Source organism: Ranitomeya imitator, chromosome 2, assembly GCF_032444005.1.
Source record: "Ranitomeya imitator isolate aRanImi1 chromosome 2, aRanImi1.pri, whole genome shotgun sequence".
NCBI lineage: Eukaryota > Metazoa > Chordata > Amphibia > Anura > Dendrobatidae > Ranitomeya > Ranitomeya imitator.
The window spans coordinates 341,365,538-341,384,070 of NC_091283.1; the positions used below are offsets into that span (position 1 = coordinate 341,365,538).

At 44.4% G+C, this 18,533-nt stretch overlaps 1 protein-coding gene across 1 annotated transcript in view; it reads right to left on the minus strand.

Annotated features, from left to right (window-relative positions):
* LOC138666510 (oocyte zinc finger protein XlCOF6-like) overlaps nt 1–18,044 on the minus strand; it is a 53,880-nt gene extending 35,836 nt beyond the window's left edge. The window contains exons 1-7 of the mRNA XM_069754723.1: nt 17,859–18,044; nt 14,999–15,069; nt 9,923–10,001; nt 9,620–9,793; nt 9,413–9,536; nt 9,233–9,330; nt 8,409–8,499 (exon numbers count right to left, since the gene is read on the minus strand). Coding sequence (XP_069610824.1) covers nt 8,409–8,499; nt 9,233–9,330; nt 9,413–9,536; nt 9,620–9,793; nt 9,923–10,001; nt 14,999–15,069; nt 17,859–18,044 — 823 coding nt within the window. The remainder of the gene's footprint in view (nt 1–8,408; nt 8,500–9,232; nt 9,331–9,412; nt 9,537–9,619; nt 9,794–9,922; nt 10,002–14,998; nt 15,070–17,858) is intronic.
* Between the last annotated feature and the right edge of the window lie 489 nt (nt 18,045–18,533).

Sequence of the window (18,533 nt, forward strand, 5' to 3'; positions counted from 1 at the left end):
CATGGCCAGCAACTCTCGATTGCCAACATCATAATTACGCTCAGCAGGCAAAAACTTCCTGGAAAAGAAGGCGCATGGTTTCATCACCGAGCCATCAGAACTTCTTTGCGACAAAACAGCCCCTGCTCCAATCTCAGAAGCATCAACCTCGACCTGGAACGGGAGCGAAACATCTGGTTGGCACAACACAGGGGCAGAAGAAAAACGACGCTTCAACTCTTGAAAAGCTTCCACAGCAGCAGAAGACCAATTGACCACATCAGCACCCTTCTTGGTTAAATCAGTCAACGGTTTAGCAACACTAGAAAAATTATTGATGAAGCGACGATAAAAAGTAGCAAAGCCCAGGAACTTTTGCAGACTCTTCAGAGATGTCGGCTGAGTCCAATCATAAATGGCCTGAACTTTAACAGGGTCCATCTCGATAGTAGAGGGGGAAAAAATGAAACCCAAAAATGAAACCTTCTGAACACCAAAGAGACACTTTGACCCCTTCACAAACAAAGAATTCGCACGCAGGACCTGGAACACCATTCTGACCTGCTTCACGTGAGACTCCCAATCATCCGAGAAGACCAAAATATCATCCAAGTATACAATCAGGAATTTATCCAGGTACTCTCGGAAGATGTCATGCATAAAGGACTGAAACACTGATGGAGCATTAGAAAGCCCGAATGGCATAACCAGGTACTCAAAATGGCCCTCGGGCGTATTAAATGCTGTTTTCCATTCATCGCCCTGTTTAATACGCACAAGATTATACGCACCACGAAGATCTATCTTGGTGAACCAACTAGCCCCCTTAATCCGAGCAAACAAATCAGACAGCAGCGGCAAGGGGTACTGAAATTTGACCGTGATTTTATTTAGAAGGCGGTAATCAATACAAGGTCTCAGCGAACCATCCTTCTTGGCCACAAAAAAGAACCCTGCTCCCAATGGCGACGACGACGGGCGAATATGACCCTTCTCCAAGGATTCCTTTACGTAACTCCGCATAGCGGCGTGCTCAGGCACAGACAAATTAAATAGTCGACCTTTAGGAAACTTACTACCAGGAATCAAATCGATAGCACAATCACAATCCCTATGCGGAGGTAGGGCACTGGACTTGGGCTCATCAAATACATCCCGGTAATCCGACAAGAACTCTGGGACCTCAGAAGGGGTGGATGATGAAATAGACAGAAATGGAACATCACCATGTACCCCCTGACAACCCCAGCTGGACACAGACATTGATTTCCAATCCAATACTGGGTTATGGACTTGTAGCCACGGCAACCCCAACACGACCACATCATGCAGATTATGCAACACCAAAAAGCGAATATCCTCCTGATGCGCAGGAGCCATGCACATGGTCAGCTGGGTCCAGTACTGAGGCTTATTCTTGGCCAAAGGCGTAGCATCAATTCCTCTCAATGGAATAGGATACTTCAAGGGCTCCAAGAAAAACCCACAGCGCCTAGCATACTCCAAGTCCATCAAATTCAGGGCAGCGCCTGAATCCACAAATGCCATGACAGAATAGGATGACAAAGAGCAGATCAAAGTAACGGACAAAAGAAATTTCGACTGTACCGTACCAATGGTGGCAGACCTAGCGAACCGCTTAGTGCGCTTAGGACAATCGGAGATAGCATGAGTGGAATCACCACAGTAAAAACACAGCCCATTCTGACGTCTGTGTTCTTGCCGTTCAGCTCTGGTCAAAGTCCTATCGCACTGCATAGGCTCAGGTCCATGCTCAGATAATACCGCCAAATGGTGCACAGTTTTACGCTCACGCAAGCGTCGACCGATCTGAATGGCCAAAGACATAGACTCATTCAGACCAGCAGGCATAGGAAATCCCACCATGACATCCTTAAGGGCTTCAGAGAGACCTTTTCTGAAAATTGCTGCCAGCGCACACTCATTCCATTGAGTGAGCACAGACCACTTCCTAAACTTCTGACAATATATCTCTATCTCATCCTGACCCCGACACAGAGCCAGCAATTTTTCTCTGCCTGATCCACTGAATTAGGTTCATCATACAGCAATCCGAGCGCCAGAAAAAACGCATTAATATTACATAATGCAGGATCTCCTGGCGCAAGGGAAAATGCCCAGTCTTGAGGGTCGCCACGTAATAAAGAAATAATGATCTTAACTTGTTGAACTGGGTCACCAGAGGAGCGGGGTTTCAAAGCCAGAAACAGTTTACAATTATTCTTAAAACTCAGAAACTTAGCTCTATCTCCAGAAAACAAATCAGGAATAGGAATTCTTGGTTCTAACATAGAATTCTAAACCACAAAGTCTTGAATATTTTGTACTCTTGCAGTGAGATGATCCACACAAGAAGACAGATCTTTAATGTCCATCACTACACCTGTGTCCTGAACCACCCAAATGTCTAGGGGAAAAGAAAGACAAAACACAGTACAGAGAAAAAAAATGGTCTCAGAACTTCTCTTTTCCCTCTATTGAGAAGCATTAGTACTTTGGGCCTCCAGTACTGTTATGAACAGGTGATTCAGAACCACAATGGACCTAGTGGTTAAGAGCACACAAAGTGACCTGATAGTTACTAACATAGGACGAGCTCTGAGACGTGGGAACTCTGCTGACCGCAATCCCTAATCCTATCATACCACACTAGAGGTAGCCGTGGATTGCGCCTAACGCTCCCTATGCAACTCGGCACAGCCTGAGAAACTAGCTAGCCCTGAAGATAGAAAAATAAGCCTACCTTGCCTCAGAGAAATTTCCCAAAGGAAAAGGCAGCCCCCCACATATAATGACTGTGAGTTAAGATGAAAATACAAACACAGAGATGAAATAGATTTTAGCAAAGTGAGGCCCGACTTACTGAATAGACCGAGGATAGGAAAGATAGCTTTGCGGTCAGCACAAAAACCTACAAACAACCACGCAGAGGGGGCAAAAAAGACCCTCCGCACCGACTAACGGTACGGAGGTACTCCCTCTGCGTCTCAGAGCTTCCAGCAAGCAAGAAAAACCAATATAGCAAGCAGGACAGAAAATATAGCAAACAAAAGTAAAACAAGCAAAACTTAGCTTATGCAGGGCAGACAGGCCACAAGAACGATCCAGGAGAGAGCAAGACCAATACTGGAACATTGACTGGAGGCCAGGAACAAAGAACTAGGTGGAGTTAAATAGAGCAGCACCTAACGACTTAACCTCGTCACCTGAGGAAAGAAACTCAGAAGCCGCAGCCCCACTCACATCCACCAGAGAAAGCTCATAGACAGAACCAGCCGAAGTACCACTCATGACCACATGAGGGAGCTTGACCACAGAATTCACAACAGTAGCCTCTCCCTCTGCTGCATGCGTGATTGTCATTTGCCTTTATTTGACCCAGGTCTCCTCTTTGCTCTGTGTCTTCGCCATAGCTATTGTCAGTCTGCCTTGTGTCTCCGCCATTGCTAGTCTGCCCTGTATCTCCGCGACAGCCTGTCGGCCCTGTGTCTCTACCATAGCTAGTCTGCCCTGTGTCTCCGCCATAGCCAGACTACCCTGTGCCTACGCCATAGTCTGCCAATCCTGTATTCCCGCCATAGCCAGCGTGCTCTTTGCCCTGCTTATCCAGCCTCTTTTCCGCTCTTACTTTCTGTCCCCGAGTATCAGCTTCCACGGCAATAGTCTCCCTCGGGCCTGCCCCTAACGCTCCCTGTATTGGGGGTGGTCCACCTGGTCAGCTCACCCTTGGGAGGTTCGTTGTCGAGGTATTGTGGGTTCACTCTAGGAGTTCCCGAAGATCTGACAGACGGCCAAACCCCTGTTTAAAATAAATGTCCTGTAGGTAAGTAATTTTTTTTTAAGCAAACTGGTGGCAATAAGTTGTATAAGACACTCCAAAGAAATTTTACAGTAGCCCAGAAATAGCAGAATTGTCTGTGCACTCAGACGTAATCACTGAGACGGCCAAACCCCTGTTTAAAATAGCTGGATTTTCATGCTATAATATGGAAAGCATCTGGCGGTATTCTGCACTGCCAACAAGCAAATGGAGCAAAAAAAACATGCGCTCTGGATTTCTTTTGGAAGAAAATAATCAGTATTAAGATGCAAAAAAAAATAATTCCTGGCCACTGATACCTGGGGCTTTGTATACATGGTAAATATCTGTAATAGGCAGCAGCAGCAGACAGAACTGAAATGGACCCTCTTGCTGTATGCAATGAAGTATGCCACATACAATGCCTGCCTGCCTAGCAATGATACTGTGTCTATATACCCACATACACTGCCTAGCCTACCTAGCACTGATATCTATATACACCATAATTAGTCCCCAGAGGGACTGTTGGTTTTGATGGATTTGTGTATTCCATATGGTATACCTACACTAACTTATACAACACTAAATCTGTCCCTATCTATGCAGCAACTATCCCTACACTGTCTAAGTCCGGAGCGGACTGTGACGAGCCGGGTCGGCGCCAGGTCTGATATAGACCTGATGACGCTGTGCGGCCAGCCAATCACTATAATTCCACAACCAACATGGCTGCGGCATTACAGTGTGTGGCAGACAATCCCTGCATGTTGATTGGCACCCTAAAGAGTGCCAAGCATGCAGGGCGGTGACCCAAGCTCCCGCAGAGCAACCCTGGAAATGCTCGCCGAGCATCGCGAGCAGAGAGAAGCTTGGGTGAGCACTTCCGAGCATGCTTGCTCATCACTTGTCCCCACACATTGGAACTCTAGACTGCAGATGTTGGAAAGCATTTGTGAGCAGAACAGAGCTGTTGTTGGCTACCAGCATCAACAAGGCTGTCGGTATTCAGTTCAAACTCCACACCTAAGACCTCAGGAGTGGACATGGATGTCAGACATATGTACCATCCTCCAAAACTTTGAGGACTCCACCAAGATGGTGAGCGGCGATGATGCCATAATTAGCATCTCCATCCCACGTCTCTTTGTTCTGAAAGGATGCACTGCAGGCGGAGTACGACGAGATGGAGCAAGGAACCATACAGGGTGATTACACACAGCCCAGCCTCATCTCATCCAAATGTGGATTGGGTGACAATAAGGAAGAGTAGGAGGAGGAGAGGGAGGAGGAAGAACAGGAGATAGTTTCATGTGCTGTAGACGGTACTACAAGCACAACTGTCATGCCGTCTGTTCAGCGTGGATGGCCTGAGGACAGGAGGAGGACAGCATGGTCAGTCGTTCTCTTGGTGAGAACACGGAAGTCTTGCCTGTTAGCAGTCTGGCACACATGGCTGAGTGTTTATGTTATGCTGCTATTCCCGTGACCCTTGCGTTCTCAAAATTTTGGGTGACAATCATTACTGGTTGGTGACACTTCTAGACCCACGCTACAAGGAGAGCTTTCTATCTCTTATTCCCGAAGCGGACAGATCTACTAAAATGGGGCAGCACCAGAAGGCCCTTGTTTCGGAAATATTAAAAAAAATTCTCATCTGAAAACGCTGGTGGCAGAAGTCACAGTTTGTTGAACAACCAAGGAGTACAGAGAGAGAGACAGAATTCTAATCAAGCAGAGGCAGGGGAACACTTGTAAAGTTCTGGGAAAGTTTTCTAAGACCCTCCCATCGCCCTTGCCCAGGGGTCTGGGGTACTGTCACAAGGAGTGCAATGTTTGGGAAGATGCTGAAGGAGTACCTTGCTGACCATACAAACGTCCTCCGTAATTCCTCTGTGCGTTATAATTATTGGGTATCCAAGCTGGACACGTGGCATGAACTGGCTCTCTACGCCTTGGAGGTCCCGGCCTGCCCTGCCGCTAGTGTTCTGTCAGAGCGGGTTTTTAGTGCCACTGGTGGAATTCTAACTGATAAATTTTTCATTTTCAACTGAAAATGCTGACAGGCTGACTCTTATAAAAATGAACAAGGGCTGGATTGGGCCAGACTTCTCAACACCACCAAATGATAGCAGCATAACAAACTCAAATCCAGTGTCTTTTTTGGGAGGTCTATTCCCATGCACCTCTTCACACCCACACATGGGTATACGCTTCCTGATTTTGGCCATTTGCTGTTATCCTCCTCGTTCTCCTCATCCTCCACCACCAAATCACCAGGGTGACCGTGGTCCGTGATGTAACACCGACATAATTTTCAAAAAGGGTGTTTATGATGCCTGTACATATTTTTTTTATACAGCATGTTCATGTATACCCCCCAGAGGTAAATGTTTGTCAGCCCATACACTTAGTGCATGGGCATTACAAGTATAGGAGACCAGCTCCTTTCTAATGAGAACATTTTGTTAAGAGGCTCTCTTCCACATCTCCTCCAATGGGCATTAGAGTGTCTTCAAATTTTTGGCAGCCCTTGCATTCACTGCATAGGAAAACACTATAGGAGACCCATTTCCTAATAATGGAAACATTTTTTCAGGCGGCCCTCTGACCTTTACGTCTCTTCCAAGGGGAATTGGAGTAGGTCCAAATTTTTGAAGGCCCTTGCATTCACTGCATAGGCAAACAGTATGGGAGACCCACTTCCTAATAATGGTAAAATTGTTTTTTAAGACCCTCCTCAACGTCTCTTCTAAGGGGTATTGGGGTGTGTCCAAATTTGGGGCAGCTCAAGCATTCACTGCATAGGCAAACAGTATGGGAGACCCACCCCCTTTTGGGCCTCAGCCTCCTTTGAGATCCCCAGTATGGAGAGGGCTGCTTTCCCAGGGAACCTTCCATCTCCTGGTATCTCTCGACCAGTTCATCGGCATTTCGGGGATCACCCTGGGCAACCCAAGTCTGTACAGGCCTCAGCAGGGAGCGCAAAAACTCGTCCATCACCACCTGTTCTACCATCTGCGCAGGCGTAGAGGGTTTCTCAAGTTTCAATATTGCAATTCTCTACTGCAGGTTATTCAGCCTCAACACTGCAATTGACTGCAGTTTCTTCAGCTTCAATAATGCAATTCTCCAATGCAGGTTATTCAGCCTCAACACTGCAGTTTTACACTGCTGTTTCTTCAGCCTCAACACTGCATTTCACTACATAAGTATACAGTATGGGAGTACCAACTTCCTAAAAATGGTGAACATTGCTTTCAGGTGGCTCTCCTGTACGTCTCTTCAAAGGGTTATTGGGGCGCATCCAAATTTGGGGCAAGTGTTGCAGTCACTGCAAAAGGAAAGAGTATTGGAGTACCAACTTGCTAATAATGGGAACATTGCTTTCAGGTGGCCCTCCTGTATGTCTCTTCAAAGGGGTATTGGGGTGCATCTAAATGTGGTGTAGGGCAGGCCTTGCATTCAATGCATAGGCAAAGAGTATGGGAGAACCAACTTCCTAATAATGGGAACACTGTTTTCAGGAGGCCCTCCTGTGCGTCTCTTCAAAGGGGTATTGGGGCGTTTCCAAATTTTGGGCAACCCTGCCACTCACTGTATACGCACTAACAGTATAGGAGACCCACTGTTTAATAATGGGAACAACAAAGTATAGCTGGCTGATGGCTCTCTTAAGAACAGTGAGGACCGACTGCCGGCCCTTTAAGAATAGTGAAGGCCGCCTGATGGTCCTATAAAAATAGGCTTTGTGACTTTCAGAGTCCCTCCTTCATAAATGAAACAGGATATGTCTGATGATGTGTCACACACCACATGGCCAGATAAGGTTGTAAATGTTAAAATTACATTCCCAATGAATGCATTTGTCTTGGTTAAAAGCAATGCTAAAGTTCAAAAACACATCAAAAACGCTACGTGTGGACATAGCCCAATGTGTGGCAGAGCGTTTATGTTTATTTATTTTTCTTTATATACAAGTAATTACCCTGGAAAGGATGTTCCTTAACATATTTCCCAGGAAAATCCATTTTGGTTTCGATTTTGTATGTTTTCTTGTGAGTCTGTAAAAGTGGCTTAAGACTCTGACAACATAGTAAACAGCATTGACCTGGGAGTCAGAAATTCTTCCAGGGGTCTTCCCCATTCTGCTCCCATGTCATTTGAGCTCTGTTCCCATCGATTTTCGCAATTTCTAGTCCCTCTGTAGACTGCTGGGGGGGGGAGAGAGGGCAGGAAAAATGCTCGAGTTTCCCATAGACTTACATTGGGATTGTTGCTCGGGTCGAGCACCCAAGCATTCCAATTTGCTCGACCCGAGCAACGAGCACCTGAGCATTATAGTGCTCGCCCATCACTACTAGGCAGGTAAGAGTCAGCGTCTTCTAATTCAAGGGGGTAGGTGGATCCTCCAGGTTGTAAATGCTATAGAAAAGGGCTTTCAATGACCAAAGTTATTTGAACAGTTTTGGGTGGATGAGAATGTTGTGGCCTAGAGGCAAAATGGTGATCATTTGATTGTGATATGAATTACACCATCAATAAAGCAGCCACAGCTAGTGACTGAGAAGAATCTGTGACTTCCCTGCATTTAGTGGTTACTACTCACCTGGGTAGTCATATGTAGGAATCTCTTCTTTACACCACTCATCACTCCTCACATATGTCTCTGTAATATTAATATGGGTCAGATCTTCACCCTGAAACAAATATTGTAAAAGTCAGACAGATGAGAAGTCACATCTCGAATCAGCTCTAATCCTGCCATCTCCACCTTTCTCAGTACACAAGTATAAAACATATACCGTATTTTCCGGTGTATAAGACGACTGGGCGTATAAGACGACCCCCAACTTTTCCAGTTAAAATATAAAATCTTCTCAAAAGTCGGGGGTTGTCTTAAATGCTGGGTGTCGTCTTATAGGGTGGGTGCGGAGCAATCTGCGGTCGAAGTATATAGTGGGGGGGAGTGGTCCCGATGACGAGGTGTGGCAGCGCCTCACCAGGAAGGTGTAAGTGAAGCAAACTGTCAGCGTCTGGGATGCCAGGGTTATGCAAATAAGAGAGAGAGAGCGATGCTGTGTCTAGAAAAACACTCCTCTTTCACTCATCTGGCTCACCCTTGTGTCCTATTATCTCCTATTTTGCCTCTGCTTCACTTACACCTTCCCGGTGAGGTGCCCCCTCACCTCGTCATTGGGGTCGCTCCCCCCACAATATGCGGCAACCGCAGATTACTCCGCACCTGCCCTATAAGACGACACCTGGCGTATAAGACGATACCCGACTTTTGAGAAGATTTTCAAGGGTTAAAAAGTAGTCTTATACGCCAGAAAATACAGTAATAATGTTGGATAAATCAATACTGAACACAAGACCTTCACAGCCGTCTACACATCGTAGAGGATATCATGACACCTTCTCTCCATCTACCTGATTTTCCTGAGGAACACTGGGATCTTCTTGTTTACAATTCTGTGGAAGAAGAGGGTGGGGACATCTCTCTGGTGTTGTCCTCTTACTGTATAGTTCTGGAAGAAACAGATACAGGGACTGAATGAATTTTTATATACAGATAATTATAGGCCGTGTGTATTTAGTACTATCTATTACCTGGCGATGTTAGGGGCTGAAGAAGCTCCATTTTGAAGTCCTTGTACACATCATTGTGTCCTTCTAAATACTCCCACTCCTCCATGGAGAAATAGACTGCGACATCCTGACACCTTATAGGAACCTGACACATACAATGATATCGTCATCCCCCCGATTCGTTAATAGCGTTACTGCATAATGTACCAGCATTCCCAACAGTATTACCTCTCCAGTCAGCAGCTCAATCATCTTGTACGTGAGTTCTAGGATCTTCTGGTCATTGATGTCCTCATGTATTAAGGGGTGAGGAGGAGGCACCATGATTGGACTCAGAGGTCTTCCCTCAGACACAGGGCCGTGACAGCGCTCACTAGAGGTCTTCTTCACCACTATATAATCCTGGTTATGGAGAGACACATTAATAAATCTCACTACAGACATTTCCAGAGTCCTCACCTCTCCAGTTCTGTCCCTCTGTTATTCCCATAGATAAGAATGATGTAATGTGACGTCATCAGAATCTCTCACCTCTCCAGTAAGCCGGAAGAGGATTTCTAGGGTGAGGTGTAATATCCTCTCCACCATCTGATCTCTGTCCATATCCATCCTTGATGAATAAATCAGAAAAATGTTCTTACTATAAAAGATCTTCCGATATTGTAGAGACGTGAATAACATCATAGAGAATTCTGTGTGATACAATTACTGGAGATAATAAGGGAAACATATCAGGAGATAGAACGTTTAGATGTTGTATTCTCTAATCTTCTATGGACTGAAACATGACTTGAATTGCTGACTAAGATATCTCCTCTATGCTCCCAATTACTGGCTGTCTTACTCACTGCTTCAGCAACTGATTTTCTGTAGGAAACACAAGATCGTTGGGACTGACCAGAAAATACAGAGACTGGCGGGGACCCAAGCAGCAATGGTATTTTTATTATTTTACATTATTTAGTTTTCTTCTTTACATCTGCTAATAAAACCCATACATTTTAGGCCACAGACAACAAGCAGTTTCTTCCTCGTAGTCGGCAGCTGAATACGTTTCTCATAGACTCACCTTCCATAACGCTAATTCTCGTCTCATTTACCGACACTGGAATCGGCATTAGCAATACTGCAGGAGATATTCATTACACGTCACAGGAGAAATAACTACTTCATGATGAGGACAACATCTTCATCTTCTACTACGGCTCTAGAAACATATTTGGCCAGAGTCCATCACTGACTCCATCACCACCGGCCGTCTATATGAAGGTTTCCCGTCTTCCCCGCACTGTAATCTTCTATCACGTTAGATCTCATGTCTGATTCACACACAGAAGTTTGAGGCTTTTATAAAAGCTTGTTTGCAAGAACACCAAGACAGGAGTTAATTGAAGCCAATGTCTCCATATACAGGTTTTTTTCCCTCTGGATATGATTCTTTTGGGGGGCATTTTCCCATCCGTAGGCTTTCATATATTGCATAAAATACACCCCTCAAAAATATGTTAAAATTTTACAAAATAAAATTGAGGATGGAGATACTGTGGGAAGATTATATTGTGTGGGGGGAATGGCAGTACTGTGGAAACATTATATCTTGTGTGGGAACGAAGAAAGGGGCACCGTACTGCATCAAAAATGGGGATAAGTGAGAAATCATTATATAGTGGTTTAGGTGGTAGCATTATACTGTGCGTGGGTGGAATGGGCTACTGGAAGAACACTGTACTGTGTGTGAGGGAATGGCGGTACTGTGGGAACATTATACTGTGTGTGGGGGATGGTTGTACTGTGGGAACATTATACTGTGTGTGCGGAATGGTGGTACTGTGGGGACATTATACTGTGTGTGGGGGATGGCGATACTGTGGCAATATTATACTGCACGTGGGGGGATGGCGGTACTGTGGGAACATTATACTGTGTGTGGGGGGATGGCAATACTGTGGGAACATTATACTGTGTGTGGGGGATGGTGGTACTTTGGGGACATTATACTGTGTGTGGGGGGATGGCAATACTGTTGCAACATTATACTGCACGTGGGGTGATGGCGGTACTGTGGCAATATTATACTGTGTGTGGGGGATGGCGGTACTGTGGGAACATTATACTGTGTGGGGAATGGCAATACTGTGGGAACATTATACTGCGCGTGGGATGATGGCGGTACTGTGGCAATGTTATACTGTGTGGGGGGGATGGCGGTACTGTGGGAACATTATACTGTGTGGGGGATGGCAATACTGTGGGAATATTATACTGTGTGTGTGGGAACCAAGAAAGGGGCACCGTGCTGCATCAAAAATGTGGATAAGTGAGAAATCATTATATAGTTGTTTGGGGTATGCACCCCTTCTGAAGAAGACTGCCATAGAAACGTGCGTCAAGGGGTATGCTGGACGGAGCTGAACTCTGGGTATTTATATTTATCTGTGGTTTTTACTTTTGCTGCTCTAATAAGTTCCCTTGATCTTTGATATGATTGACACTGTCCCTGATTTGCCTTAGGGGATTATGCACTTTATACTTTATTACACTTTTTTTCCTGAGGCTAATCAGGGAGAGAGGAACTCCCGGATACATGCGTGTGATGTATTAGGTATTTTATATCTGTCTTGAGACTCTTTTGGCTGTGAGCACCATGAACTTTAATCTGTATTTACCTATATGCAATACTGAACTGTGCCTCAAGCATATGATATTAAATTCTTTATCTTGGATGGAATACACGTGGTATATTTATACCCAGGATACCGTCATCATACATGTTCCGTCCAATGTATGTTTCTTTTCATCCTGTTTTTTTCTGTTTGCTATTGTCTCCTTAAAACATTTTAAAATTTGTATTTTCAATAAAGACCTTATTGATTCTTTACCCTGTGTTGGGGGACTTTTGTTGCTAGTTTACAGATTTTGTGGTTGATCACGGTCCTCCGTACTTTTGTGGCTATTCGGTTTAGTCTAGTTGTTTGGGTGGTAGCATATTGTGTGGGGCAACTTGAACTATCATAATGTGTTTGGAGGTCGGCGGTACTGGGGCAAAATTATACTGTGGTTGGGGGATAACCGTGCTGTGACAACATTTTACTGTATGTGAAAGATGGTGATACTATGGGAACATTATACTGTGTGTGGGGGCAATAAATGGGCATTGTACTAAGAGAGTAATACATGTTTCAATGGTTCCCGTCTTTCATAGTTGGGTCATATGTATCCATCAGCGGAAAAGGAACAAAACCATTGTAAATCTTATTAGGTAGCAACACAAAAAAAAACCTAAATATAACATTTCTATAACAACCCCACAATCTGTGACTCTTCAGGGTAAATCGCTCTCTCCCCATTGGATTAGAGCGGATACTATGAAGCTAAAGTGACTAAACAGACTTTCTGTCACCTCCATAAAGGGGCACTTTTCCTTGTTTGTCAGAACTGTCCGAGGATTATTAGGGTATGTTCACACGTTCAGGATTTCCATCCTTTTTTTTTCAGGACAGTTTTTTTAAAAAACTGCAGCTCTTGGCAGAAAACGCAGGTCCTTTTTTTGTCCTTTTTTGATGCGTTTTTGATGCGTTTTTTGATGCGTTTTTTTATCCTTTTTTTACTGTGTGTTTCCTAGGAAGCTTTTTAGGGTTAAAATGGCTGAAAATACCCTAACCCTACCCCTAACCCTAACCCTACCCCTAACCCTACCCCTAAACCTACCCCTACCCCTAACCCTACCCCTAACCCTAACCCTAACCCTACCCCTAACCCTACCCCTACCCCTAACCCTACCCCTACCCCTAACCCTATTCTAACCTTAGTGAAAAAAAAAAAAAAAAATTCTTAATTTTTTTATTGTCCCTACCAATGGGGGTGACAAAGTGGGGGGGGTGTCATTTACTATTTTTTTATTTTGATCACTGAGATAGGTTATATCTCAGTGATCAAAATGCACTTTGGAGCGAATCTGCCGGCCGGCAGATTCGGCGGGCGCACTGCGCATGCGCCCGCCATTTTGCAAGATGGCGGCGCCCAGGGAGAAGACGGCCGGACGGACACCGGGACGCCGGGTAAGTATAAGGGGGGGAGATTAGGGCACGGGGGGGGGGCATCGGAGCACTGGGGGGGGGCATCGGAGCACGGGGGGGGCATCGGAGCACGGGGGGGCGGGATCGGAGCACGGGGGGGCAGCCACACTCCGCCCACGCACTTCCGCCCGCTCCCCCGCACTTCCTGCTGCAGCGGTTCTGCACATCAAATCGCAGTAAAACCCGCAGATATATTTTTGATCTGCGGGTTTTACTGCGATTTTGACCTCACAATGGAGGTCTATGGGTGCAGAACCGCTGCGGTTCAGGAAGAAGAATTGACATGCTCCTTCTTTTTTCCGGGAGCTATTCAGCGCGGCTTTTTTTTTTTACAATTTCCGGACCATGTGCACAGTGTGTCCTGTTTTCCATAGGGTACAGTGTACTGTACCCTGCATGGAAAACAGCTGCGGAACCGCAGCGGCAAAACCGCCGCGGTTCCGCGGTAAAAAACGCACTGTGTGAACATGGCCTTAGAGGGGATAGTTTCCCCCCCAATTAGAAGGGACACCTGTGGATATTGGGGTCTTTACCTGCTACAGTTCTGGTGGGATTTACACAGTAAAGTGCTGAAATCACTTTCTCCCAAAGAGTTAAATGGAGACTGTAACTTCAATGTATTTCTATGAAGCTTCTTCTCTGAACTTTCTTCCTCTGTTTTCTGCCGTATTTCTATTACTCTCCGGAATCAGGAATGTATTAAGTCCTATAAAAACTGCGGAGAAAGAATCATTTCTAATTCTGTGTTTCTAGGATTCTTCTTGTGGGAATTGGCTGCGATATCCCCTGTGCAATATATTTCTAGTATTAATGCGCCAGTAATGGGGAATCTCCACAACCCTCCACCGCAGAGCCGCACACCACATATATGATGTGTAGGTGGACACCGTAAACATGTATATATGACAGGGTTCAACTTAATGCATACTAAAAAGAATGAACAAGAAATAAGAGAAAAAGGGCTTTGCAAAACATAGGGAAAACCTTTAAATGTTTATTAACCCCTTAGTGACAGAGCCAATTTGGTACTTAATGACCAAGCCAATTTTTACAATTCTGACCACATCAATTTATGATGTTATAGCTCTAGAATACCTCAACATATCCCATCAATTCTTAGAATTTTTTTTCATGACATATTGTACTTTATGTTCGTGGTAAGATTTCTTCGATATAACCTGTGTTTATTTTTCTTTTGTTAGGACGTTATAAGGGTTAAAAGTTGACCAGCAATTTCTAATTTTTCCAACAAAATTTACAAACCCCCCCTTTTTTTTTAGGGATCACCTCACATTTGAAGTGAGTTTGGGGGGTCAATATGACAGAAAATACCCAAAATTTACACCATTTTAAAAACTGCACCCCTCAAGGTTCGCAAAACTACATTCAAGAAATGTGTTAACCTTTCAGGTGCTTCACGAGAACTAAAGCAATGTGGAAGTTTCTGCGGCTGAAAAGGATTAATAATAATCCCATCAGGTTTAAAGAACAATCTTTGGACCTTTATAAACGTTTTTCCAATGGGGGTTACCTCAAATCTGTTCTTGACACCACGTTAAAGCGGGTTGAGGAAAGTCCTCCTGTTTCAAATGAAAAGAAACGCTGGGTACAACAGAATAAAAAGAAAAAAATATTAATTTTTAATTTCAGATTTGGTCCTATGGAATATGTAAATAAGCTAAACCTCATACTATGCAGAGAGAAGGCCATTTATCTTAAACGGGGGTAGACCGGCAGTGTTTGAGAAAATTTGGGCAGGATGGTTGAATGTTCCAGGCTTACCGTCTATAAGTTTATACTCGTGATACCATGTTTATATCGCCCTAAAAGTGATTTAGTTGTACTCCATGACTGGTGCTTTGGGATATGTGCCTTATCTATGTCTGTATTTTTCTTGTGATAAATTTTATCATTGGACCATTTCCAGTTGGGAATGGGGGAAAGATTGTGGGGTAGTTTGGTGAAAATTCTGTTATGTTCTGAAAACTTTAATAAAAAATATCTGATTAAAAAAAAAAAAAAGATTTGGTCCTATGGACTGACAGATTAGATCTGCGATCAACAGGAACTGGCATTTGCTAGAGGGAGAAAAAGAAATTGCAGATTTAGTGTCCAGGGGTTCGCTTGTTACACACCGGAGGACAAAAAAATATAAAAGATATTCTAGTTCAGAATCGCGTTAAAATCGAATCTAATAACTGGCTGCAAAAAAATATACCTGTACGCAATCATAAATGCGGAAATTGTTCTTTCTGTTCCTTCCATCTTACTACCAAAGATTTAGAGATGGGAGGTATTTCACAAAGTCCAAGATTTTATAACATGCCGCACAAATTACGTTGTATAAGTTGTTTTTTGCCCATGCGGTTTTCATTATATCGGAAAGACTATTCGTCTCTTATTCGTACGTTTCCGTGAGCACTTTAATTCCATCACCTCAGGTAAAGGGGTCCCTAGACTAATTGAACATATAAGGAAAAAACATGCAGGCAATCCTGAAGTTCTGCGGCTTGCAGGGATTGAAACCTGTTAAAATGCATGCGCAAGGAGGTGACCTCAATAAATTATTATTAAGAAAGGAGGTTAGATGGATTATTCGGACTCATGCTCAAGGTCCATCATGACAAACTCAACATGGCTGTGTTTTTGTGACTTGTTTATATTTCTTTGTTTTTAACAATATTTTTTGTATTGCATGTATCTGCTTTTCACCTGTTCACAATTAATGATATGCTATCACCTAATAGTGGGTGGGACAAGGGCAATGGCTGCTTATAAATATTCTGTGAGCTTTGTCCTACATATGACCTTGAAGCGCAATGTAAGCGTGAAACGATTGTCGTCTGTATTTGCCCCACCGTTTTATCTGCCTGCTGTTGGTATGATGCCACAATAAAGGATTTTGTTGCATGGGACGGTATGTGCCAATCCGCTTTCTTTTCTATGGACAGTCACATTTGAAGCGAGTTTGAAGGGGGGGGTCAATATGACAGAAAATACCCAAAATTTATACCATTCTAAAAACTGCACCCCTCAAGGTGCGCAAAACTACATTCAAGAAATGTATTAACCTTTCATGTGCTTCACGAGAACTAAAGCAATGTGGAAGGAAAAAATTAACATTTTACTTTTTTCACCAAAAATTTACTTTGGAACCATTTTTTTTATTTTCACATGGGTATCGGGAGAAAATGAACCACAAAATTTGTTGTGCAATTTATCCTGAGTACGCCAATACCCCGTAAGTGGGGGAAAGCCTCTGCTTGGGTGCATGGCAGGGCTTAGAAGAGAGGGAGCACCGTTTGACTTTTTGAACGCAAAATTGGCTGCAATTAATGGTGGGTGCCATGTTCCATTTGGAGATCCTCTGATGTACCTAAACAGTAGAAACTAATCCCAAACCCAAATCATAACCCTAACCACAAACCTTACCCTAGCATAACCCTAACCACATCCCAACTCTAAACCCAACCCAAACCCCAACCCTAGTCCAACCCTAACCCTAGCCCAACCCTAACCCAACCCTAACCCAACCCTAACCCAACCCTAACCCTAGCCCAACCCTAACCCCTAGCTCTAACCCCAACCCTAATCCTAGCCCCAACCCTAACCGAAAAATGGAAATAAATTCTTTTTTTTTTTTATTGTATTATTTTTACCTAACTAAGGGGGTGATAAATGGGGGTTTGATTTACTATTTTTTTTTATTTTGATCACTATGATATGGTCACAGTGATCAAAATTAATCAATAGGAAAAATTTCTTATTGTTGCCGATGCGCCCTTCATTTTCTTCCCGGAAGAAGACGCTGCCGTCCGGGGACATCACGGGTGGATGCAGGAAGGTCTAAGGATACCAGAGGTACAGGGGAAGGATCGGGGGACCCAATTTCTCTCTCCTCTGATGTGCGATCACATCAGATGACAGAGAAATTAAATAGGAAATCTGACTTTTTTAATTCCGTGAATAACGGTGATCACAACAATGGGGTGGGTAAAAATCTACCCGAGTCGTGTTCTCTGGAGCAATATATACATAATGTCCCACAGCTATTGGCTGGGGAGGAAATAGCAAGTGCACGCACTGACCCTTTAACAGTGCAGGAGTGCATCTGCGCGTACCCTAAGGACATGGCTGTAGGACTGGCTGGAAGCATGTAGAGCATGGGGAAGGAAAAAACTGACTGCAGCACAGGTGAGTGAAGTGACACACCGGAGACCCTGACCGTCAGAGCAGAACTCTGGCGTGGTGCTAACAGTACCCCCCCCTTTACGCCACCTCCTCTTTAGGCCATCAAGGAATTTCCAGAGAAGAATCGGAGCGTTAATGTTCTCCTTTGGCTCCCAGGATCTCTCTTCAGAACGAAATCCCTTCCAGTCAATGAGGCTCACCATGACCAGGATGTTCTCCACCTCAAAAACATCATCAGAGGCTGTTGGCATAGGTGTGGTACTGGGATTCTTGAAGAAGGGACTCAGGATGACCGGCTTTAGCAAAGATATGTGGAAGGAACATGGAATCCGTAAAGAAAGAGGCAACTTCAATTTATAGGAGAACTCGTTGATCCACTTCAACATCTCAAAAGGCCAAATAAAACGAGTACTCAACTTGTAGGAAGGAACCTTCAGCTAGATGTACCTTGACGAGAGCAATAACTTGTCACCAGAATGGAAGCATGGAGGATCCAGACGCATTTTGTCTGCATGTCCTGTCTCTTCATATGGGCGGAGGACACTTCTAAAGTGGCTTTGGTGTCCTCCCACAATTTCACAAAATCCTTGGAAGGGACATCTGCCACAGAGACATCAGAAGGAACCGTCACCGGGAGGGGAACCTTGGGTTGCCAACTAAACACAATGTAGAACGGAGATTCTCTCTAGGCTTCACCAACGTGATTGTTGTATGAGAACTCAGCCTAGGGAAGCAATTTCACCCAATCATTATGGTGGGCATTGACGAAGTGTCGCAGGTAATTGCCCAGGACCTGATTGACACACTCCACTTGCCCATTGAACTCGGGGTGATAGGCCGATGAAAAATCCAAGGCGATATCCAGGTGTTTAGAG